Source organism: Castor canadensis, chromosome 2 (assembly GCF_047511655.1).
Source record: "Castor canadensis chromosome 2, mCasCan1.hap1v2, whole genome shotgun sequence".
Classification (NCBI taxonomy): Eukaryota; Metazoa; Chordata; class Mammalia; order Rodentia; family Castoridae; genus Castor; species Castor canadensis.
In genome coordinates this window covers 72,792,626-72,817,532 of record NC_133387.1, presented here as the reverse complement: position 1 = coordinate 72,817,532, position 24,907 = coordinate 72,792,626, and the positions used below count along the sequence as shown (strand labels likewise).

The following is a 24,907-nucleotide window of genomic DNA, read 5'->3' as shown; positions in this document are numbered from 1 at the left end:
GTGTTGGATGTAGCACTGTACTGGTCCCTGCCCTAAAGATGTGTGAGGCTGGGTTCACAAGAGTCCTACAGATAAGTTAAATGGTAAAATTGATAAAAATTAATAAAATGAACAAAATGCACACAAAGGAAGTGCTGAATCGAATGATTAAGTAATAAAACCCAAACAGTAAAAGTATAGCTGTTCTCTAAATTGTGTTTTGTAAGACACAAAAGATACAGAAAACTTGTTGTGTCTCATGACTTGAATTTGATAAAACAGGCACAGTTGTATTCTGGTGCCTAATATACAGTGCAGGCACATGGAAGGTGACCATTACATATTGTTGAATACAGTGATTTTCTTCCATTATATCTTCAACTGACATTCATTGAGGACCCATGAGTGTCAGCATTGTGCTAGGTGTTAGGAGCATAAAGGAGCCCCATATCTAGACTGTTAAGTGCAGTACAGGAATGCAAAGGGAGAGTTGCCATGGAGTGGGAGAGGGAGCATGTCTTGAGGATGCTCTGGGTGTTTTGAAGGGCAGCAGAAAGCCTGCCTTCCAGTAGGAAGAGGCACCATTGGCAGTCCCTCCACAGGCACAGGTTCATTGTGACTCCTGAAGAGCTTTGTGAAGGATGAGATTGAAAGAGTGTAGAGGAGTGAGGTTTTGAGAGAATTTTGGACTTTGTTCCTTTATTTCTCCATTGAATTGTTCACTGTCTCCCCACTGCCTTGAGAGATTGTTTTTTGACTAGTTGTCAGAGACCAAATCCAGTCAAAATTAGTTTAGTGTGTGTTCCAAATTGAAAATTGGCTTAGTCATCAGAACAGAGGGAGAGTAATAGTAGGAACTCAGAGTTTGCTCTCCTTACATGGGGTATTATGTAATTTGTAGGTAATATTTGAGCAGGCCTCTGGAGAAGTCAGTGTTGGGAATGGTAGGCAAAATTCAGATTGGAATAAAGAAATGTCTGCAGAGGCAAAATCAGAGAAATGCATGCTCAGTTGTGTGAGGGAGCTGAATGACCTGATGAGACAGGACTGAGTATTAGGCTGAGAGAACTGGGCACTCTCCCTGTAGGGTCTGTGTTGAGTCATGACACTGTGGTGCAGGATGGAGACTCAGACAGACCCCTCAGTACTACTGTGCATGTGTGTGGTGTGCCTTCACATGTTCAGAACTTCCACATTTTAAGGAGAGAATGTCAGAAGGAAGTCAGAAATAAAGGGTATGGAAAGATATAATAGATCACTTCTTTCCTCTTCATTTATAGCAAAAAAAAAAAAGTAAAACAAAGAGTCAGGAAATCTATTCCTATATTTCAAAGAATTCTCCTACTTAATCTTATTTAAATATTAACCATCTCACATTTGAAAAAGGCAGGTGTGTGTGTGTGTGTTTACTAAATACTTGGTGGTAGATCTAATACATTTGATTGGAAAATGGTGTTTTACTTATTAATGAAACATTTTCACTTGGATTATGGGGAAAGCAATTATTGTTTTCTGTAACTTCAGTCTGCTTTGTGACATGAAGACTGTATTGTATTTGTTCCCTCCTGGTGCTGTCTATTATCCCTGGGACAAATAATACACTTTTGCTGCAGAATGAGTGTAAAAAGCTCAACTGCTTCTTTTCCTATCTCTCTTAAGGGGGAAAATCCCCCTTAACTCATTATTTTCCTTACCAGACTCATTGCCCAAGAATATTTTCCTGTTTTATCAGAAAAATAAATATCAGCCTTTTTTCCTCTCAAGTGGCTTAAGCCTGAATCTAAGTTTAACTTATTAATAATAATGAGTTCCAGGAAACTATATTAAAAGAAAAACTTTAAAGTTAATTTTACAAATGGTAGCCTTACTTTGGCTTTTGGATAAGTGACAGAATCAAATCCAGCCTCCAAATCCCTAGTTAACAATACTGTATGAAAGTATAATATCCCATAGTTATATAGCATTTATAGGCTTGCAAATCAAGTTCTCATGCATCTGTTTGATTTTCATGACATTTCTGTGGGCTTGGCCAGGCAGGCGGTAGCATCCCCTGAAAGGCGATGGTGGTCCTGTGTCATCCTATGCGCAGAACTAAATCACAGGCCTCCATCTCTCCGTGACATTGTGCCCCTTTCCTGTGTGCTAGAATGCTTTTGAGATAATTGTTTAAACTCTCTCTCTTCCAAGATGTGCCTCTTGGCTCGCAGTTGGCCAAAACTATAACCTTTGCTGTCATTTTAAGTTGTTTTAAAAAGTACTGATGGGTAGATGCCATAATTAAAGATTTATTTTTTAACCTTCAGTTGTTCCTGTGGCCACGTAGAAAGTGCATTTGCATTAATAGCATGAAAACCAAGGTAAAGAATGTGTTTATGGCTCTGTGGGGAATAAAACTGGTTCATCTACTGCCTCAGTGACAATGTCATCAAGTAAATTTTAACGTGGAATAATTCCCTCCTGATACTGTTCATTCCGTTCCTTCTTTTCTTCTTTTCTGTTCTTTTTTTCTGTCTCTAAAATAGGACTCAAGATGCTGACTTCATAGAAGATTAGACCTAACACATAAAGAACTTAGCAAAACCTTAAGACCAAATAGTAAGGCACCAATATTATTTTCCTTGTTCTTTAAAAAATAAAACTTGAAAATAAATTGGGCAAGAAGTAAATTCTGAATGGGGAAGGCTTCAAAGCCTGTAGCCGTTTTCACCTCCTAGTAAGCAAACTTAGAGCTGGAGATTAGCTTGCAAGGTATGTATCAGAAGGATTCTTGGGGCTCCCTCCCGGAAAGGGAGAAGAAGAAACAAGTTAGCAGAGGGAGAAGTTGATGTGTGATGCAGGACCAGTGACAGTTTTTGTCATCTGAGCTGTAATGGCCCTTCAGAGCTATACCAAGTTGTAGTACAAGACTGCCCTGGGAAAGGGGCAATCCAGGTCTTCATCAAGGCCATGGCAGCCAGATGCCATCTGCCTCAATACTCCCAACAGCAGAAGGATAAGTTATGCGTTGTTGGAGGGGATTCTAGGTGTACCACACCTTACCTTTGCCTTAAGTCCAATTGGCAATGGTTCAAGCAGGATGAACCTTTTGTAATCCCTGGTAGAAGTAACCTCTTAACAGCCAAAGACAGCAATATTTCTTCAGTTGGTGCTTGTAAACTGCCAGAAACAAGTTTTATTCAGTGCACTTCTGATTTTTCAAGGTCACTGAGGCCATAAGAGAGTTGTGTGACACATCTCAAGTCTGAAAGGCTGACTTTGGAACCGTGACTAAGAGTGAGATCCTGTTAGTATGCATATGCCCACTTTTCTCAGCCATGCCTGCAAGGTGTGTGGACCATGGGCACAATCCATTCCCAGAAAGAGGGCAGATCTTAACATGGGGCAGGCCTGAGACACAGAAGGAGGAGGCACAGCATTTCTCTTACCCTCCCACCCACCGACACACACATTTTAAGCATCAACAGATACCACCCATCTTCTCTTCATACATTTCCTTAGATTTTTTTTCAGGGTTTCTAGACCACCTGCCCTGAGACTCATGCTCTTAGGCTGATAGCCAGCAGGGAGTCCCTTGATGTTTAGGAATGACCACCTTGTTTCTAACTTCATCTTGCAGAGGGAAAGCACAGGAAAGGAAGGGAGAACAACAGTTCTACCCTGCATCTCCCAAGGTACCTCCAGTGACCTCCATCCTATTTTCCCTCAAGCCCTGCTCCAGACAACTGCAAAAAAGAGAATGCCTTTGATTAGATTATCAGCTTGGTTCCTACCATGTGGATCTTTCCCTTCACAGGGTTTGTGCATGTGTAAAGAGGAGACCCCTTTCCTTTTTCTCCACAGTTACCATTTCATGAAGTAAAGAATTTTGTTCTTACCCTTTCTCTTTTCTCTTGTTTCTTCCAGAGCTTACCCAAGTTCTTTAGGAATTCTCCCTCTTTCTCCCCTTTTCCCTGTGTGAGCCCTTTCACGAGATCCCTATAAATGCTAATAAACCTAAATGTAGATATATTCCCGGCTAGCCAGAGCCAAATGTGAAATGAATGTGGGCATAGGAGAGAACCACTTTTAAGTGCTCTCAGAGTGCATTAGAATTCCTGTGGAGTGCCCACGATATCAATGCCTGTTTCATCGCCCCTTCTAATTGGTACTACTGTGCTTTGAACACCAGCATTCAAGATTTTACAATATCTAACATAAAATTTTATATTTAATTTCTGGTGCAATCATTGCTGCAAAAGCCCACAAGTTTCATTTGGCTGTGAAATCGAATTCTGTGGGATAACCTCAAAACTTGAGAATAGTAACATTGTGTTTTATGTTGTAAGCAGTCAGCTTATAAGTGACCTTTCAGACCGCAACTTGTTCATGAGTTCAAGATCCTTTTACCAGAAAGATGAAGCCACAATTCTGTCTTCGAGTTGTTTCCTTCCTTTGTGTCACCAGGGACAAAACATTTTCATTATTTTTTCGTACTCCATGTTCCATTCATCTTAGATTGTCAGCTTGTAAAGGGCAAGGGCAGCATGTGCTGGGCTTGAATTGAATGGCAGAAAATAGAATCATTGTAAATATTATTTTGACAATGATGATGAAGAATATGTTACTGTCTGCAATTTATAGCCATGGGGTTTGACGTTTTAAAAAGTTTTTAATAATTTGTTTTGATTTTCAATTTTTAAAGTCCTGGAACTCTGTGATTGAATTTCTCTGCACCAAGCTTAAAAGCTTTAAAATATGCATTTGTTCTTTACATAAGCAAACAGTATCACTGAAGCTAAGAAATGATGCTCTATTTCATGGTACCATTTTACTTTTTTTTAACTTCATTCTAGAGAATATTTAGTTGTTGTATTTGAGAATGTTTCTTACGGATGTTTGAGCTTTAATAAACTGCCAATAGGCACTGAACTGAGGCCATTACAGAAAGGAGTGATGTTGTGATGTATGGGCAGCTGGTTAGGAAATTCTTTTCAGTATGGCGTTACTATGAATGTATTACTTTTGCCTCACACTTATTTTTAAGGGCTTGAATATAAACCAAGTTTAAATATAGATTTATTAATCTAAATAAATTATACATAGTAGTAAATGGGGAGAAATGAATACAACACCCTAGCAATAGTTGTTATATGCTATTTAAAACTGTACTCCCAGGACCCTTATTAGACATTTGAGTAATATTGGCCTTTGAATTTCCAGTTCTTCCAAAGTTCACTCTCTAAGATATTTTCTTCCAGATACTAAACTTCAACTTATTAAAAAAAAAATTGTTCAAGCCAGACACTGGTGGCTCACAGCTGTAATCCTGGTTACTCAGGAGGCAGAGATCAGTAGGATCACAGTTCCAAGCCAGCCTGGACCAATAGTTTGCAAGACCCTATCTTGAGAAAACCCATCACACAACAGAGACAACAGAATGACTCAAGTGATAGTGTGCCTGCCTAGCAAGTGTGAGGTCCTGAGTTCAAACCTCAGTACAAACAAAAAACAAACATAAAAAAGAAATTAAGGAGTAAAAACAGTATGTAGTCACGTTTAGTAAACCCCAATATTATTGGAGGGAAAACTACCCCTAGCAAGTGTACAATGAGTAAACTTTTGTATAAGGAAATACCTACTTTACAACTGGTGACAAAATGAATTTTCAACTGTTTCATGGAAAACACATAGAGAAACTTTAAAGGATTTAGTTGAAAAGTTGTTTCCAAGACAAAATCTAAAAGTAGCTCATGTTTTAAGTGCATTCCATGGAGACGCAAATCTAGCCTTCATTAATGTGCATATGTCATTGGGTCTCTGCCTTGCTAAACTAGTTATCCTTAGTTTGTGAGATATTACAGTGACAAACATGAGCTAGTCATGTTTTTAAGTCATTTATTCTTTTGCGTAGAACTGCTTTCTTCTTTCAGATTTCTCTTTTATAATCTGAAGCCTGAGTATCTTTTTCTGACTGTAGTATTTATTAGTATACAGACATGGAGTTGCTCATCTAATTCAAAGCTGGAAGTTGCTTGCCATTTCAGACGGTAAAGATCAATGTCATACCTTGAGCTACATCCTGAAAGTATTCTTTCTCCCATATGAGTTATAGTTTTGTAACTGGATTACAGGCATGAGCCACTGGCACCCAGTAAGGTTTAGCTCAAGCAGTGGAGCACTTGCTTTGAAAGCACAAAGTCCTGAGTTCAAACCCTAGTCCCACTAAGATTAAAAAAAAAAGCTAAAAGTCACAATATAAACTCAGGAAATGTTCTTGAAGACCTAACCTTAGAGCTGCCTTGTAGTTCCCAGTGTAGAGAGACTCGGGCAACCTCCTCCCATGCAAAAAAAAAAAGAATAATTGTATAAGGGCACTGAGGTTGCTGGCAAAAGCTTGATGAGAATCTGCAGAAGGCTGAGCCCAGGGCAGTGTGGAAAGGCAGAGGAGAGCAGTTGTTAGGGCCTTATGTGAGATGCTGAGAGCAGGCTGTCCATCTGCTTTAATCAGATGGCCATCACAGGTGGGAACAGATGTCCATTTGATCATAGGCAGTAACAAACCAGGCTGGTTTGGGGACAGAGTTCTTCAATTTGTCAGTGCTAAGCTAAAAGTCCTCTTCCAGACTACAATTTCAGGTTGGCAGGGGCATTTCAGGTTATTTGGCCTTTTCTTTGGATTTTTTTTTTTTTGTGGTACTGGTACTTGAACTCAGGGCCTATACCTTGAGCCATTCCACCAGCCCTTTTTTTGTGATGGGTTTTTTTCCAGATAGGGTCTCACGAACTGTTTGCCTGTGCTGGCTTTAAACCTCGATCCTCCTGATCTCTGCCTCCCGAGTAGCTAGGATTACAGGTGTGAGCCACCGATGCCTAGCAATTTGGCCTTGTTTTTTAGAGGCAGCTGAATGCCAGTGAGGTTAAAGAATTTATTCCTTTAGTTGTCATTGAATAGTAAATAATGTAAGAGTAAAATCACAATTAACAACTATAGAGTGGGCAAAAATTGAGGTAATACACGCTTATGAACCAAAACAACTATCATTACAGTTTTTAAAATAGCTCTTAGGAAAGAGCTTTCACAAGTAATATAGATTGGTTCTTAGATTTTGGAGCACTCTCTTAAGATAGTAAAACAAACCTGACTGCTTCAGACCAAAATATTTAGCTCGTTCATTCACTTAGCAATTACATACTGAGCTCAGCCTGTGTGCCAGACTCTGTGCTAAACTGTGTATATAATTTAGGTGCTAAACCCAACATGGTCCTTACATTCATGGAGTTTACAATGTATTGCAAGAACATCATTCAACTTACACAAATAAATGATGTGAGTATGTGGTATATTACGGAGCTGTGGTGTGTGTAATTTGGGGTGAGAAGATGTGCATCAAGGAAGGCTTCCAAGAGGAAGGAACCACTGAGCCAATATCTGAAGGATGAGTATGGTTAACTTAATTCTCATGGCCTGCATGAGCTCGTCCTAGAAACCTAACTGAGGGTAACGGGAGATGCAGAAAGGACAACAGACAGAAGACCAAACATGCACAAAGCTGGGGCCAGGTACGCTGGGTGCTCAGATGGAGACACACCAACCCTCTCCACCTCCAGTTAATTTATTATATATAGCCGCAACACGAGGTGGAGAGGCGATTCTGGGGAGGGGGTGTGACATTGTAATCCTTAGGAACAGGGGAAACCTGTGACAGCTTCTCTCTGAACATAAACATCTTAGGAAAAACAGCTGCACTGCATCTTGCCCACTTCTGCAGCTGAGGCTGTGCCAATTCAAGCATGCAATTTATTGGGCATAACTATGCTTGCTCCCTTCTGCAGTTTGGGCTGTGCCAAACTCAAACATGCAGCTTATTTGATACACCTGTTGGCTCCCAACACTTAATAAGGTTGGAAAGGAAGAGTGTTCCTTGTGAGAGGCCAATCATATATGGAGTCTTCTGTGGAGGCACTGTAGCAAGGATTGGGACCAGAGTACAGAATCAGAAGTAAGACATGCAGGATGAGTCTGAGATAAGACAGGGACTTACAGTCTGAGATAATGATTTGCATGTTATTCTCAGAATTCTGGTATGTTTAAGAAGAAGATGATGTCATCCTGTATGCATTTTATAAACGTCTCTCACCTGTTGTGTTAGAGATAGATGGGAGAGGAACCTATGCATAGACACATTAGGAGACTGCTAGAGAAAGCCAGGCAAAACGTGAGCAAGGCTTGAGGAGGGGTAGGAGTAGAAATATTGAAAAAAGGATGGTTTATGAGACATTTAAGAGATGAGATCATTGTGATACACTAGTTGATTGGCTGTGTGGCTAATTGTGTATGCAGATGGTTCCTTGAGTTTCTGGCCTGTATAGTCAGTGGATGGTGTTATCTTTCAACAGAACCTAGAACAATGGAGGAGACACCTAAGGATTATATGATCTTCAATACAGCATGAAATAAGAAGAAAATGGTTAACCTTAAATGGTTAAACCATTATCCAATACTATATCATATGTTTTATGGCCTTTTTATTTTTAAGAAGTTTCCTGATGCTACATGCAAAAATAAAATCAGCACAAGCACAACATAATCAAAAGTTACTCTGCTGGTATTGTGGACATTGGGTTGAGCAAAAACAACCACTGAGGCAAAGAGATCACCTGGAAGGTTCTGCAGTGACCCTGTTGAGATATACAGAGAAATGCACCAAAGAATAACAGTAGAAGACTAACATTTTAGAGTGGGGAGAGAGAGAGACAGAGGGAGGAGAGGAGAGGGAGAAACATTCAGGTATGATTAGGGGGTGATGGGAAATGAGTTCAGTTGGAGGTATGCAAGGTTTTGGTTTTAGGTGTTTACCATCTGGATAGAGATTCGTAAGGAGAAAGTTTGTGTTAGGAGCTCAAGGCAGGGATCAGGACTCCAGAGAAAGTTGGCAAGTCATGTGTCAACAGGTGTTTTTTGGAAATCTTAGACCTCTCTCCATCTAGGGCGAATTATGTATGGACGGAAGAGAAGAAGTATCGTTTAAATAAGTAATGGGTTTATTAAATGACTGGAATCTACAAGACAGTATACCTTTTGCAGTAGCTTTATTATTAATCCCTGTGTTAGATCTCTGCCTTTGTGACAAAATACCTAATATAATCAACTTATGGGAAAAGAGATTTACTTTGGCCCAGAGTTTCAAAGGTTTCAGTGCCATGGTTCTAAATCATAGCACCCCCATTTGCCCAGTGCTGTGGAGATTCTGAGAAGCTGGTGTTTTGACAAAGGTCACAGAGCTAATCATTGGTTAGATCAGTGCCCAAACCCACATCTCCTCTTGGTGCTGTTTTTACATACCCCAGTTTTTATACTTCAGCACCTTGAGGACAGGATCACGGATGACACCAACATTTAAAAAGAATGCTGAGAAAGTCATTCTAGAGAAGGCAGCAGGAAGATGTAAGAGAAACAGGAAAACATTCTAGGGAGAATAGATTCCTGAAAGGCAATATGAATGCGGCCACAGTGAGGGTTCTGGAGACCTTAGTAAAACAGTTTCAGAACCCAGTGAAGGCTGAACCATATAGGCTAAGGCACGAAGGGGAAGCAAAGAAGTGAAACCATGAATGGTACTGCAAGGTTCAAAAAGGTGATGAGAAAGAGGGTCGCCAGCAGTGGGGGAGGTATTCACAGCATTCTAGGCCATGCTAGGACACCCATGTGAAGTAAGAGCTGTGTATCGAGCGCTGTTGGGTAGTCCAAGCACTTAAACCTTTCAAGAGTCCCATAGTGTCCATGGTTGAATCACCTAGCTGTAAGGTAATTTCATGAGTGTAATAAGGAAGATCTGAGCGCAACCTTTTTTTAAAAAGTCTTTTAAACTAGTCAACCAACTTTTTGTTCAGTTGTCAATCTCTTATGAGAAAAGGTCTCTGAAAGTCATGAAGTCATCTTTCAAGGTACATAGACTCTTGATTATTTTTCAACCAAACATCTTCTTGCACATTAATATGAGGCCATATGGTATTTATATTACAGTTAGAAAATGACAACATAAATTAGTGCTTGTCTAAAATGTTCTAAATTAGTTCCTATGTAGTTATTTTAATCTGTTGTGTACTTTGGGTTGTGTTTTCTGTCCTGTGTTTTGATCTCTGATCTTAATTTTGTTTTGCAATCATAAAAGGGCTTGAGATGTCTCTAAAAGCCCATTATTTACTGGCATGTTCTGATTTTTGACAGATTCATGTGTTCCTTCAGGCTTTTCAAATATATCCCTAACAGTAGCAGAAACTTATTTTGGGGATTAGGGTTATATTTAAGCGTCAATATCTGAAACAAAATGATAAATCACTTAAAATTTCCACTTTTTGAATACCTCTTTCATCTGCTGTGAAGTTGATTTTGGTGTACACAGTATGTCATGGGAGATGTCTTTTCTTAATTTCTGCATCCTTGTCTCAGTAATGACTCAAGATCTGCTGTCTAGGGAAGAATCATTGAGCTTTATTGTCTCTCTTATTTCTGGAGTTGCCAAGAAATGACTGATCTAAGTACATCCTAATTCTGCTCCACATTGTGAAAATGTTTCTGAAACCAATTAATCTTATCCTCATTCCAAATGACATGAAAGCAGTGTAACTGGCTGTAATTGATGTGATTGCCTTCATATATTCTATTATTTCTTACAGTTATTGCCAGTTTTCGAGGAACTGTCCCGTATGGCCTGTCATTGGAAATCGGAGATACAGTCCAAATCCTGGAGAAGTGTGATGGTGAGTGGCCTCATAGTGATTGCTTGGGGCTCTACCAACTCCTTACCATAGGACCCTTCATAGAGTTTACAAATTCTTTTCTTACCTCTATTTTTATATGTACAATCTTTGGCTTATAGAAATGCAGCATATGATATTTTTAAACCGGTTGTATTTTTTCTTAATATTATTTCCCTATAGTCACTCCATGGCAACATAGACAGCAATTGAAGGCACTTCAATTACTTAGAAATTCTAATTACTTAGAATTTCAGGGGTCCAGCAAATCCCCCTGAAAAGAAAGACACAGAGTTCCAGTGCAGAAATAGTGACCCTGAGATGGGGTAAAGAGATGCCTTGGGGAGGGCTCTGCCAGGCCATCTCTCCTCTAGTCTTACAGTCTTTCTTCACCCCTAATTTGGAATAAAATTATTCAATGAATTTGAATTGTCAGGAGAATATATTATATGACCCTGTATGAATGTCATTAACTTAGGTAGCAGGTACCTCATGAAAGTCACCTAATATAGTTTCAGATTATTTCCGTTCCTATTCTATGAAACATCCTTAAGTTCTAGTCCTTAAAAATGGCCCAAATAATGTATATACATGTAAGTAAAAGCAGAAATGATAAAATAAAAATAACAATTTTTTAAAAAGATCTGAAATGAAATGACAACCTTTCAAGTACCATCAGTGTATCCAAAAATGTCCTTTTTCCTCCTAGAATGCTTTCCTTACTAGGAATTTATAATATCATAACATTCTGTCTTACTAAGATTCAACATAGATTGAATTATTTTCTCCCCAAATAAAACTATTACATTTAGGGTAGAACCTGGCATTAAATGGTGATAATATTTATTCTGGTGGATATTTATTCTGTGCACTGTAACTGATATTTCTGAAAATATAATAAGGTTTTCTGTGTTGTTAGTAGATGAATGTTGTCTATTTTATATATAGATAAATGTAAACTTTATTTTAAATTGATGCACGAAATGGGCTGCTTATCTAATGATAAGGTTTTGTAATCTAAAACCTTTTAAGAGCCCATGCTTATAAGGTGCAAGGCCCTGAGTTCAAGCCCCAGTACAAAAAAGATTGTATGCCATAACTGTATAAAGCCCTCTCTATGATATTTCTTCAGTGCTCAAAAAATTTTGATTTGTGTTAGAATAATTATTTACAAATGGATGCATTTGTTTGATCTATATTTATTAGAATCTAGTAAGACCTGAGATAGAGATTCTGATTTTCAATTCCTTTTGCTTTCTTCCAGATGACTTTAAAACTCTTAGGGGGTGATATGTTTAAATAGCTAGCCCAAATATTTGCTTTAAAAAATTCAGTTAGTCAAAAATTAATTAGATAGAATATTTATTACATTGCAAAATAATTTATTACCAATAAGAACAATGATTTCTACGGTTTAAAAAATACAATCTGATTATATTTTAAATATGTTTATCAGACATATTCATATATATACTCTGTGTATACACTCTATATATATATGTATACTTTCTCTTTCATATATATATATACTCTATATCTGTTTTAAATTAAAGAGAAACACTTTCCCTTGAATAATAGCACTGTAAAAGTGATTCAGAGTTGATCTGAGCTTAAGTCATTGGCCTTTTACAGAACAAACTTGATGAGCTCAGTTGATGAAATATTGATGAAGGTGTGCCAGATAATTCTGGCAGTGCTAAGACCTGGCTTAATTCTTTTCATGATCTAAGACTAGTCCTAACCCAAGATGGCAGCATTAAGGCTGTGCAAATTCACTGTATGAATGATGGTGGTAGAGTCTGTGCTTTTTAGTTAGGCAGAAAGAATTGGGAAATACATTATATCTTGTGCAGATTCTTGAATTTCCCTTAGACATAATATGACCTTCATAAAATGGGGGGAAATGTTGCTCGAAGAGGTCAAGTAACTTGCGCAAGTTTAAATAACTAGTAATTTGCAAAGCCAGAATTTAAGCCCTATGCTCTGATTTAAAGCCTTTATTTCCATTATGCATGTTTCTACTTTTTATATAAATTTCTGGTTTAGTTTTTTTTAAGTTGATTAAAAAGATACTTAAACTAGTTGTCACTTGTCCTGTTATATAGCCTGATCTTAACAGCTACCTCTTTCTACATAGAATATTTATATGAAGGACAAAATTTCACCAGCAAAGAACAGATTAATTTGTTATCTTTTAAATACTACAATGATTTATTAAAATATGACCATGATTATTTCTCCACAGGCTGGTACAGAGGATTTGCCTTAAAAAACCCAAATATCAAGGTAAAAACTGTTATTTCTAACTGTAATTATAGGATTTTTACAAAAAGATAAATATTTAAATTGAGTTACGATACAATTGAAATTACAATTGGGACTCTTAGTTGACATGCAAAATGGTAATACAAATTTTCTTAATTTGGAAGTTCCTTTGAACTTGGATTATAGTTAAGATGTGCTACTCAAATCATAATCCCATATAGCTCTTGAAAATTGTACTGAGAAGACCTTAATAAGCTCATTATATATAAACAAAATCTTTCTGAAGTGCTAGTTTCTCAGAGAGCTAAATTAAAATTCAGGCAAGGGAAATCTATATTCCAAGAGAAATATTGAACAGAGGTATTTAATCATTAAATTTTCTGTGGTATCTTTTGTAAAACACTGGTGAGAAGAAAAGAAATAAATTTATTTTAGTGGCACATTTAGAGTCCTTTTGAGTTTGGGGAGTCAAAGTTGGGAAAACTATATTATAAAAATGCTTATCTTTCTTACCATTCCAGACAGACACTAAGATTCATTATCCTTTACATATTTATATAAACCCTCAGGAATTACAGTAAGAAGTAGTGTGACTTTTGTTTTATCTCTCATTTGGATATTTTGTGATTTTGGCACTAACCCTTAATCATATCTGTTTTTCTACCTTTTTCTAACCTTAACTTTCACCTGTCCTTCCCACAGTCTAATATTTTCTTATATGTCACTCATTTTTTTGGTTTAATTCTGGCTTCATTAAAACTGTAGATAAAAAATTGTGTCACTTCTCATTCTGAAATATAATATAGGTTTCTAAACTCTTCTGCCTGTCTTTTTGCTTAAATATAGCTTTTGCTGGAGCATCCAACTGTGTTTAATTACTTCATTTCATTATTGTAAATCATTCTAAAGGAAAGCCTAAGGGGCAAAAAAATATACAAATTTAATTTTTTTTAATACTTTAGGCCTCATTTAAAGGTTTTTGTTTTGGACATGTGCAGGGCACATGCAAATAAAACTTTACTATTTAATTATTCATCTAGAGCCTGTCTGGGAAAAATGTATTATGACTTCTTTGTTACTACAGTTACATCTAGCAAACATTGAGTTCTAACTTTTCCTTATTAATTATAATTACTCTATTTGTTGATCCTATCATATTGAGGAAAACGTAAATTTTGCAGAAGTTTTTTTAAGAAATCTATATGTCTGGTTACTACTATTAAGTATGCAGAATTTGCTTATTAAATTTTATTAGATACTTGGCTCCACAAGTAGGATAACATATACAAATGACATTTGTTTTTGTAAATGTTTAATTGAGTCTGTCATTTGATTATGCATCAGAAATTCTTCAGAGGATATTGTCATTTAATAGGCAATAAATTTGATGCTCATTTTTTGTTGTTGTTTCTTTTAATTTCTCACTTGGAACAAAGGAGCACTTTCCTTGCCCTATCATTTTCCTACAATAAAAAACTCTAAGCTAGCCTGGCCTCTTTTGTTTAGTCTTTGTTCCATCAGAAAGGCAGCTTGGTGATTAATTGCTGCTGTGCTGTCATCAAAGATCTTCCAGTAACACATAATACTGAAATTGTCTCCAAATTCTCAGTGATACTTTTTAGTGTATATTTTTAAATAAGGTCATGAGTATTTGGTGGAGAAGAAAAAGAATTAAAACAAACCAAAAAGCCAAAAAAAAAAAAAAAATCCCTGCTTTTAAAACTGCAGTATTTTTAAAAATCTGTTTCATTATAACATGCTTTTTATGTAGAGCTCCTGATCTTTATTTTCTGATTTATAAAGAATACATTTGTTGAGTGAGATTTATTTTTTTCATTTCATTTATTCTTGAGACTCTCTAAATTTACAAAGGAGTTGGTAGTAGAAAATAAAGGAGTGGCGCTAAGCCACAGTAGATTTTAGCCTGTAGAGGGTGGTGATTTTGTTTTTTGCTATTCTTTTTATTTTCCTGGTTGGATAGCTGTGTTTTATACATATAACTTGGGAACACATCTTCCTGAAGAGACAGATAGACCATAACCTTCATGTTTTCTCTTCCAGGGTATATTTCCTTCCAGCTACGTTCACTTGAAAAATGCCTGTGTAAAGAATAAAGGGTAAGAGATGAGTTTTATTAATAGTTGGAGGATTCTTGACAGAACCATTGCCTATTTTGGAATTTGAAATGCTTAGTAACTTTCCTGAAAAGTGAACTGTAGAGGATCACAGCATTGTCGGTGCTATTTGATGAAGAGATACTGAATAAGGCAGTTGGAGTGAATTAAAGGATCTGTGTGTGTATATAGTGTGCTGGACCACCACAGGATCCAGGACACCAAGACCTCTCATTGCCCACAAATCGCAGAGCTAGCTTAATCTTAAGCAGAACAAGTTGGTTCCTTTTGGTTTCTTGCTATTTAGGGAAGCAAGGCAGTCAGACCCATAAAATGCTGAGTCATGTCTCAAAACCCAGGAATTTCCTCGATTCACCACTGGTTTTAAGAAGCCAAGTCTGACTTTCTCTAAATGAGCAAAATGCTGTGTCCTTGTGTGACCACTTCACAAATACATTATTCTACTTTACAGAATACCGTTTATATGATAGCTGATTTGAGCTGAGTTTTACTGAGGCTATCTTATATATTTAAAGGTATTTTCTACTCCCTTTCAAAAATGACTGGAAGCAGCTGTCAGGATAACATCATCCAAGTGAGATACTGCAAGATAAAACAGTAGAACTTGCCTGTTTAAATAGTTAACCTAAGCAGATAATTTATTATAAAGTGGATTTGGACACAAACATTTGGTGCAAATGTCATAAGAACTCTTCACTGGATGAGTATATCATTTTCATTTTATGGCCAAAGAATATATATTCAACCACAGAAATTACATTTTTTCCTCAAATAGCAATAAAGAGCAATTTGTTATTTGAACTCTGAAAAGACAGCAAATAATATCTTCAAATTTTAGTTTTATCCAAAAAGTTCCAAGGATGCTATTAAGTTGTGTAATTCTTACATCTAACTTCTATAAAAGTATGTTGTTAAATTCTAGTTCAGTGAAAGAACTTCTGCAACTAGCTGAGAAGCCACAATATGAATTCGTTGATTATTCCTTATATAGAAAAAAGGTAAACAATCTGGGAGACTATTTCACTTGTCTTATATGTTGTTGGCTACTTTAAACAATATTAGAAGTAGTAGTAGTAATTTTAAATAGCCAATTAAAAGTATAATTCTAATCCTAATTCTTACCACTGCTACTAGTTATCTTTTAATAAGTGTCTCCTTCAGAAATGTTGTGCAGCTATAATCCACTAGAAGTGTTAAGCCAAGTTGTCAGCACCCTAGGCTAGGCTTTACACTATCCAGTCCCACCTCAAGTAAACTCTAGGACTACTGGAGTCCTTAAATTATCATTTGTGAATGGTGAGGCCACTTCTGTGTTGCTTCATTTCATTCTTGCTGAGGTCATCTCACTTTCTAAATGTTCGGTAAGATGGCAAGTTTTCCAAGCAATTCATTGTTTCCTCTTGCCCTTGTATAGGATTGTTTTATAATCTTCCATTGGCAAATATTCTTTATCTAAATTGAGCACTTACTTCAAAAACAAAATAAATATGATGCCATTGGAAGGTGTCTGTGTAGACTTACGACAAGGTTCTATATCTGTCACAGTTCATACATTACTGCTTACTTTTTTTTGAGATTTAAATGCCAGTTTTACATTTTCAGCTGTGTTTGAGCTCTAGAAAGAAAGGCAATAGTCACAAGGCAGGTATTTTAGCAGCAATGTGAAATGAGATAAGCCTCCATTGGGGAAGGAATGAAGGCAAAGTTTTTAGTTTCCATCCTTCTGTTAAGATTTTTGCATGAGATAATTATACACACTTTGGACGTAATATCAAAAAGGAACTTCAGAGCGGTTATTAGCCTTATGCTAAGAAGTAATTTCCCTTGATCATCGAAGATAACCTGGTTCAGTGTCTAATAGGCTGTTAAGATGTTTAAGATGTGTCCTTGAGGAAGATATACTGAAATAAAAAGAAAATAGTCCTCATCTTTACAGCAGTATCATTCTTTGAGAGGCAGTGGTGATAATAGGCTTGTAACTGGAAAATATTTGAAAAAGGGGGAAAAAAAGACACTAGAGATGAAGACATCATTAAGTGCCAATCCATACAAAGAGCAAATTAAATCTTCTTCTTCTGTTCTTCTTCATCTCCTTATGATTTTCTCCACTTCATGACACCCATACATACCCTATCAAGTGTTGGTGTGAATGTTTTCTAAGTATAATTTCTGATTTTTAAAGAAGAAATGGGAAGACTACTTTACCCTAATCATAGAAACATTTTTGAATAAATATTCAAATGTCTTTGTTGTCTTAATCTTTTAAAAACTATGCTGCATGGTAACATACTAATAGTACAAATCACTTTTTATGTCTGTGTTCCAAATAATCAAAATGAAAGGTTAATGAGCTCAAATGAATGCTCTACTGTGTCTCAGTATATCTAGTCATTTCTAACACTGTCAGTTACGTGTTCACAGCCATCACATCCTGGCGGTCGAACAGGGTTTCTTTTACTCCCTTTGAGTCCTGTGTTATAGCACTTGGAAGGCAAAAGTCACCTCAGAATTTATGTAGCCTGGTGACCTCAAGCTATAGATGAAGGCTTTTGGTCATGGAGAGGTTAAAAAACTTCCTGCTTAGTGGTCACATTGTCACCACTGGAGCAGAACTCCTTTGTTCTATCTTCTCCAGTGTACTGTTCACACTTGAGCTGGATGAAGTGGCCGGTCCCTTGGGCGTTGTACTGCTATCACCTGTAGCATTCGTCACACAAACTCATAGGCAGATACTGGTGATGGTCAGTAGGTCCCAAAATAACTAGATGTCTTTTTTTCCAATTTTATCATTTAGAGTATTTGAAACTTTTTCTTTTTTAATTTCACAGACAATTTGAAATGGTTATTCCTACTGAAGACTCTGTCATCACAGAAATGACATCAACATTAAGGGACTGGGGGACTATGTGGAAACAACTCTATGTGGTAAGTAATTTCTTAATGGCATGATTTTGGGGGTAGAGAATTGGCTTAAGAAACATCTGAACATGACTAAACATCAACTAATATTTGAGCTCTTAGTCACTGTGACTCCTCAGAGAATCAGGGATCTAGATGGTAGCAAGACATAGTCTTATTGTAATCTCTTTGTCCAGTGAACATGGGGTTATGCATGGTTTTTCAGTACCACAGGAATATAACAGGTATTTTTCTGACATCTATCATATAGTATTTTAATTCCATAAGTAATTCAAGAATACTGCAAATGACAACTTCTTAATCAAGTCAGTGAGAATATTCTCAATACACTAAAGGAGGAAGAATTTTTCTTAAAAAAATAATCAATATTTTGGAGGTATATACATGTATATATTTTTACTTGTTATAACTGGTTACATTATTGAACACTAATTGCAAGGCAAATCCCACAGGAACTACTCTGTATCCAGCATCTCATTTAATCTTTGCAAGATCCGTGATCATCTCCAGCTTACAAATGAGAAAAATAAGACATGGAGAGGGAAGTACTTGCTGTAGACCAAGTACAGTGGTCAGTGGTCAGTGGTCCCCTCCTATCTGTAAGGGATACATTCCAAGAATATCATGGAGTCTCAAACTGTGGATAATACAGAACCCTTAAGATATTGTACTATTTTCCCAAACATACATCTCTATGATGAAGCTTAATTTATAAATCACACACAGTAAAAGAATAGCAGCAACAACTAATAAAATAGAATAATTATAGCATGATAATAAAAGTTACTTAAACTTATTAATTGTTTATTTTTTGGAATTTTCCTTTAATTTTTTTCAGACCTCAATTGACTATGAAATCTTGGGAAGCAAAATCTCAGAAAAGGGGGGACTACTGTACAAAAAGTGGCTGAAATGGGGTTCTGACACAAATCGCATGCTTACCCTCTGCACCACTGTGTATGTGGAAGTTTGGGGGTAATGACATTTTGAGGAAGATAAATGGAATTTCTTTTATTTTTAAAGAAGTTTGTAGAACAGCTTAATCACTTGAAGGGATGTGTTCAAAATACAGAGGTGTACTTATCCTGACAAGCCAATTTGAAACTGCCAGCCCAAAAGAAAATCCAAATTATTAAGGGATATTGGCACAGAATGATAGTTAATATTGTCTGTTACATCTAAAATGCAATAGACTATCTCATTGAAGCAAAAAAATCTTTTAAAAAAAATCACTAATAAAACCCTGTGGCCATACCCTCTGAAGTTGGTGACTTTAGGACACGTAGGAAATCCACAAGACAATCTGAGATCTTAGATGAATGCCAAAAGTGTGGTTTATAAACACAGAGATGAGATAACCGACCTCCAAACCTCTGTGCTAGAACATTGCCATGGAAATGCAGATCTCCCATTTGGATTTTTTTAATGTATATTGGAAAGAGTATAAAACCCAAGTATTATTTAAAGTACATTTGTGTATTACTCTAAAATGGAAAAATAAACTACTAGAAATGTTTGGATCACTGCATCCTAAATACCCAGCGTAGGAGAGTTATAAATATAATGACAGTGTGTCATCCATTAGTTTAGCCAGAGCACTGGAACTTTTCCTTTTGTGTAGTTATTAATGAGGAACAAAGTTGAATTTCCTTTTGATTCTGTCTTGTTTAGCTATTTTTTACTTGCTTTTGAGGTTGTGAGCATCTATTTTGGGAACAGATTTTGGTTGGTTTGAAAATGGATGTGTTGTAAACTCTAGAAGTAATCTCTTCTGCTCATGTCCTGAGTAACTGGAAAGAGAGAATTATCTACAGTTACCCTGGATAATGGAGTAGTAGTCATATGAGGCACAAATATAAAGTTTAACCCAGAGATACCAGTTTTGACTTTGGGAATGAGGCTGACTTGGCCACATTGGACCTTTTGTTTTTTCTTTTCCTGAAGTACATAAATACTTTGTGCCAAATGTTTAGTTTAAGTGCATCATGCTTGAGTGCATTTATGGTACTATCCATTTCTCTCTCAACAGTTTGAAGGCACCTAGCTTCTTTTGTGAAAGATGTTTGATGAGGGTAATAATGGTTTGTAAATTGTAAACAGTATATGAAATAATATATGTCAGACATTTAGCATAGGAGCACATGGTAAGTGCTTGAGAAGTGCTAATTGCTCTTTGAAATAACATTGGTAAGGGCCTAGATAATGCCTTTAAAAATATCACTTAATAAAATACCAATAATACAACCACAAAAAGTGTAGGAGAAATACGGTAGTCATCTTTTACCAAGTACTTTGGTGCAGACCCTGAACTGTTTTACATCTATCTTCCCTTGGGCTCTGCCAGGTATTTTTTTTTATTCTCAAGTCTTATCAAAGAAGATTTACTCAGAATCCCACACTAAGTGGTGAAGCCTGAATCTAAATCTAGGTCTGCTGCCTCCAAAACCTGTGCTGTTTTCATTTTAAGGCAAATAAAAACTTACTCATCCTCTAAAATAGAAGAACACTCACAATTAACTTTTTGCTACATTTCTAGATAGTGTTTTATTCTGTGTTTAATATTGTGTCATATCATTTTCATTTAAATTAAATCAAAAGCATTTTTACATTTCTGAATAGCCTTCATAACTATCTTATTTTCAAATCCAGAGTTTTATTACCAGACGTCCAGTCAGATGTGTACTCTTTTCTTATAGGGCATGTATAGTAGCAACATGGTAATATTCCTTCCACCCCTTGATTTTCTTTCTTAAAGAGGAAACTGGCCAGCTAGCTTCCATTTTTATAAAGGATCTTGCTTCCTTCCCATCTCAGCATTCCCTTGTCTCTAGAGGTGACAGTATATACAAGTCCATACTACTAAACGATTGCTGACTTCATCCCATAGAGCAGGCCTAGGTCCTTCTTACCATGACAGTCATTTCAAGCGGATTTGCCTCTCACCTTTGCTACAGGAGTTTTGACTTCTTTTTTGTAACTTCCTTATGTAATTTTTTTTTTTTTTGACTCAGTGGGATTTTCCTTCCTATCAGTGGTTTTTGGTTTTTGGTTTTCCCAGCTTATTTCTTGATCTTCCCAGCTTATTCTTTTGCATGACCTAAACAGAACCTGCTTTTCAAGGTTCACGAGAAATAACGTAAATTAAGGTATTCATTCATTCACATTCTACCTACCAGGACAACAAAGGTAGGCACAGCCACTGTGGTTGGGAGCTGATAGCCAAGTGGAGGACACGGGCACTGAGCAGTTAATGCCCTTGTAACTGCTTGTAAAGGAGTGTATAACATGAGGAAACAGTGGGAAGTAATTGAAGACAGGCTTACCAAAGTGCTCCGAGAATTGAGGGGAGAGCAAGATTATTCGTGTCTCCAAGGACGAAGGATGATGTCCTGGAGAGTGCTTCGTGTTCCTCTGGAAAATTTGTCAGACCTACACACTCCATGAAAACTTCTTGAGACAGCAGGTATTGACAAAGCACAAATCACATCACTATTTTTACAAACTAAAAAGTACGTTATACTCAACATCTTTTCCTATCACAGGATTTGATAGTTTCTGCAGCTTACAGATGTAGAGGACTTTAGATGGATGATTATACTCTCCTATCACTATTCATATAGTCTCCTAATAATTTTTGTAGAAAGTAAAACATAACGTAAGGTTAAGAAAGATGAGGAGTAGATACTTACATTTTGTTTACCCTAACGCCTCCCAGGGAAGAGTTACGTATTTTGTTTTTAGTAAAGAAACAGTATTTATAAAGGGCTTACTATACATCATGCCCCTAACCATAATAACACCAGGAACAGCTAGTACTTACGTGATATTTATTCTAGGCCTGACATTAGTCTCAGATTTTTACTATACTAACTAATTGATCCTCACAACTCTATGAAGTAGGTACTGTGATACCCATTTTAAAGGTGAGAAAAGCACTAGAAGGTTAATGAATTGACATAGGAATTTTTGTACAAAATGACAAATTTGAATTCAGGTTAAGGTCATTTAGCTGTAAATTGGTTCTGTGTGCCACTGTGCTGTATTGCCGTCTTCACATTTTTCATTACTAATCCCTAAGACAGCCTTGCAGGAAGATAGTACTGCCCTGTTTCACAGATTATGAAACTCATACTGAAGGACATGAAATTAATAAGGGGCAAGTTTAACCTGCCTTCTTCCCACTGAGCCACAAAACCTAACGAACTTTACAGGAGATTATCTTGAATCTTTATGATTGTTTAAAAAGTAAGAAAGAAAGCACTGTTTTTTTCAAAGTCTTAAAAACTGAGCAAATAGCAATGAAAATCCATCACCAAATGAATCTGAGAGCTTTCTGTGTGCCCACCTTCTGAGGGGAGATCTAATGAAGCGTTAAGGCAGTAAGAAATAATCAAACAACCATGTTTATCATGTCTCTGGCCTTAGTTGCATACAGCTGTGATTCAGAGAAGGTAGTGAAGAATGTGAGCAAGAGCTGTCAGGGACAGAGGTGGAAGTCAGGCTTAGCCTTGAAGGATAGGAGAATTTGGATAGAGCTAAAGAAAGTAGCTTTTGAAGTGGAACGCAAGGCAGTGTGCACAGGCTGGGTCAAGCCCAAGTTGTGGAGGCATAGCAAGAAGCAGGAACAGAGTGCTGGTATCTAAGAAGCAGTGCTGGGTTTGGGACAGAAGAGCTGCATTGTGAAACTTGGATGAACATGTGTAAAGTAGCAAGTACATTTGAGGACAAAGGGGGATAGTTAGGCTGTTAGTGGAAAGTCTGCTTACAGTATAGAAAGCACATAGAGGGTTACCAGGACTTGCCCCTTCTCCCTTTCTCTGGCTACTCTACAATTCAGCATGATGGCTGACTACCAGATCTCTACATTTGTGTATTTCTTAGAGGAATGAAGGTGATCTCTTCCACCGGCTATGGCACATCATGAATGAAATTCTGGATCTGAGGCGGCAGGTGCTGGTCGGCCATCTTACCCATGACCGGATGAAGGATGTGAAGCGCCACATTACCGCCCGCCTGGACTGGGGGAATGAGTGAGTACTGACCATTGCAGGGTGCTCTCTGGTGGATGGTCACAGCAGCAGTGACAAGGCTATTAACCAGGACATGGTAATATCACTGGAAAAAATCATATAGGGTTTTCCCATTCTTCCCTTTTTAAGAATGTCGTGTAGACTGTCACTCTTGTAGCTGAGAGCCACACCCTCTAGGTCTGTTGTGGACACTGAGACATTGTCAGTTCTCTTGTCCCCTTGTGGTGTGACTGTATGCATGTGCTCATAGAAAAAAAGGTGTTCACGGAGATTAATTAGGTACTTCTGGTTAAAATGGATCCTGTTTTCCAATGGGCTTTATGTTTGGCATGTGGATTTTCTTTTAGTGTATACCTCTTCCATGTCATGGTTTAGGTCACCCGTGTAATCCAGAGGAGAATTGTTGTTAGCAGCTTCTGCCTACAAGCACACCACTGGGGGCATTTTTATTATTGCTGTGATTGGTCATCTTCACACATAGGAGCCACACTGAGGAGCAGCTTGGTGGAGCTCAGTAAAACGCTGTTCCTGATTAAGATTTACTTTTAAGTAAAAAGTGTGTGGGACTTATTTAAAATAACACCCAAGCACTTAAGCAGTAAATTTATTCTATAAAAACTCTGACCAAAGCTAATACAGCACTGAGTATGAATGCTAACATAGAAGTGAGAAAATAGAATGATCCAACTTTGTCTTAATCCTAGGGTTGCGTAAAGCCCAAGTTTAAGGCAGTGAAATGGTTCCTTACTAAGAAACATTTCCTCCCTTTCTTTCCTCTCCCCAAGTCCCCATTTGCTATTTGACCTTCAAACCTCTTAGGCAAAGGAAGGAGGGGAGGGAGGGATGGAGGGAAGAAAGAGGAAGGAAGGAAGGAAGTGGCAGGAAGTAAAAATGGATAAATTTGCCTCTTACTGAATCTGAGAAAAAAATTGAAAGTAAAATCCTGATTCCTGTAACCATAGGAAATCACTTTATCAGAAGCCAAGTTTGATTCTTGATAAAGTATTAAATACTGCAGGTATGAATACACAGATCTACCAACAGATTTTAAACCTCCTTCTTACCAAAGTATTTAAAATATCTTGTTGAATATGATATGCCATTTTTCTTTTTACAGACAATGAATAGAGTAGCCCAACTTATTTATCTCTAGAAAATTCATTCCTATGAGAAATAAAGCAAGTGCCAGTATGGAGTGGCACCAAGAGTGTTGGAAGGGGAACTCTACATTTTTAAAGTCTGAAGCAAATTCCTGAAACCTTCTTAACTCAAGTATTTCATCTGACAAAGGAGTAAACTGAACTCGAGGAGATCCAAGGGCCTGTTCCAAAATGATATCACTGAAAACCTGTAGTGCCTACTGGCAGATTAGATTTACCGGTGTTGAGCTTTTCTTGCCATGTGTGATGAAGTGGTTCTGGGAGAGGTAGCTCTAAAGGCTGTTGGAACCTACCTAGGCTGACTAAGTTCCATATATTTCTTTATTATTTTGAAAAACTTTGAATTTGCACTGAATTATAATGGGCTCTTAGTCATTATGCCCATCCTCATTTAAAGGACTGGTTTGTAAATAGGATGGAGGTGGTTATCAAAAATAATACTGAAATGTAGTGCAGGCAAGAAAACAATGCCTTTTCAGTTTAATGAAGAAAGGTGAGTGCAGAAGGATTGGGAAAGGAAGGAGAATCATTAATTTTGACCTAATATGGCTCAGTTCTTTACTTACATGAGTTCTAGTTTGTACTTTGGGCTGTTCTATGGATAATTTATGGTAAGTTGATAAAACATTGATGCATGAAAATGAACAGTATAATATATTTAAGTCATCCTCAAATTCATGAA

At 37.1% G+C, this 24,907-nt stretch overlaps 1 protein-coding gene across 5 annotated transcripts in view; it reads left to right on the top strand.

Annotated features, from left to right (window-relative positions):
* The window catches only part of Dock4 (dedicator of cytokinesis 4), a 433,717-nt gene that overhangs the window by 171,002 nt on the left and 237,808 nt on the right, over positions 1-24,907 (top strand). For all 5 annotated transcript variants that reach the window (XM_074065045.1, XM_074065044.1, XM_074065046.1 and 2 more), the window contains exons 2-6: positions 10,636-10,719; positions 12,962-13,002; positions 15,043-15,098; positions 17,945-18,041; positions 22,917-23,065. In XM_074065045.1, coding sequence (XP_073921146.1) covers positions 10,636-10,719; positions 12,962-13,002; positions 15,043-15,098; positions 17,945-18,041; positions 22,917-23,065 — 427 coding nt within the window. The remainder of the gene's footprint in view (positions 1-10,635; positions 10,720-12,961; positions 13,003-15,042; positions 15,099-17,944; positions 18,042-22,916; positions 23,066-24,907) is intronic.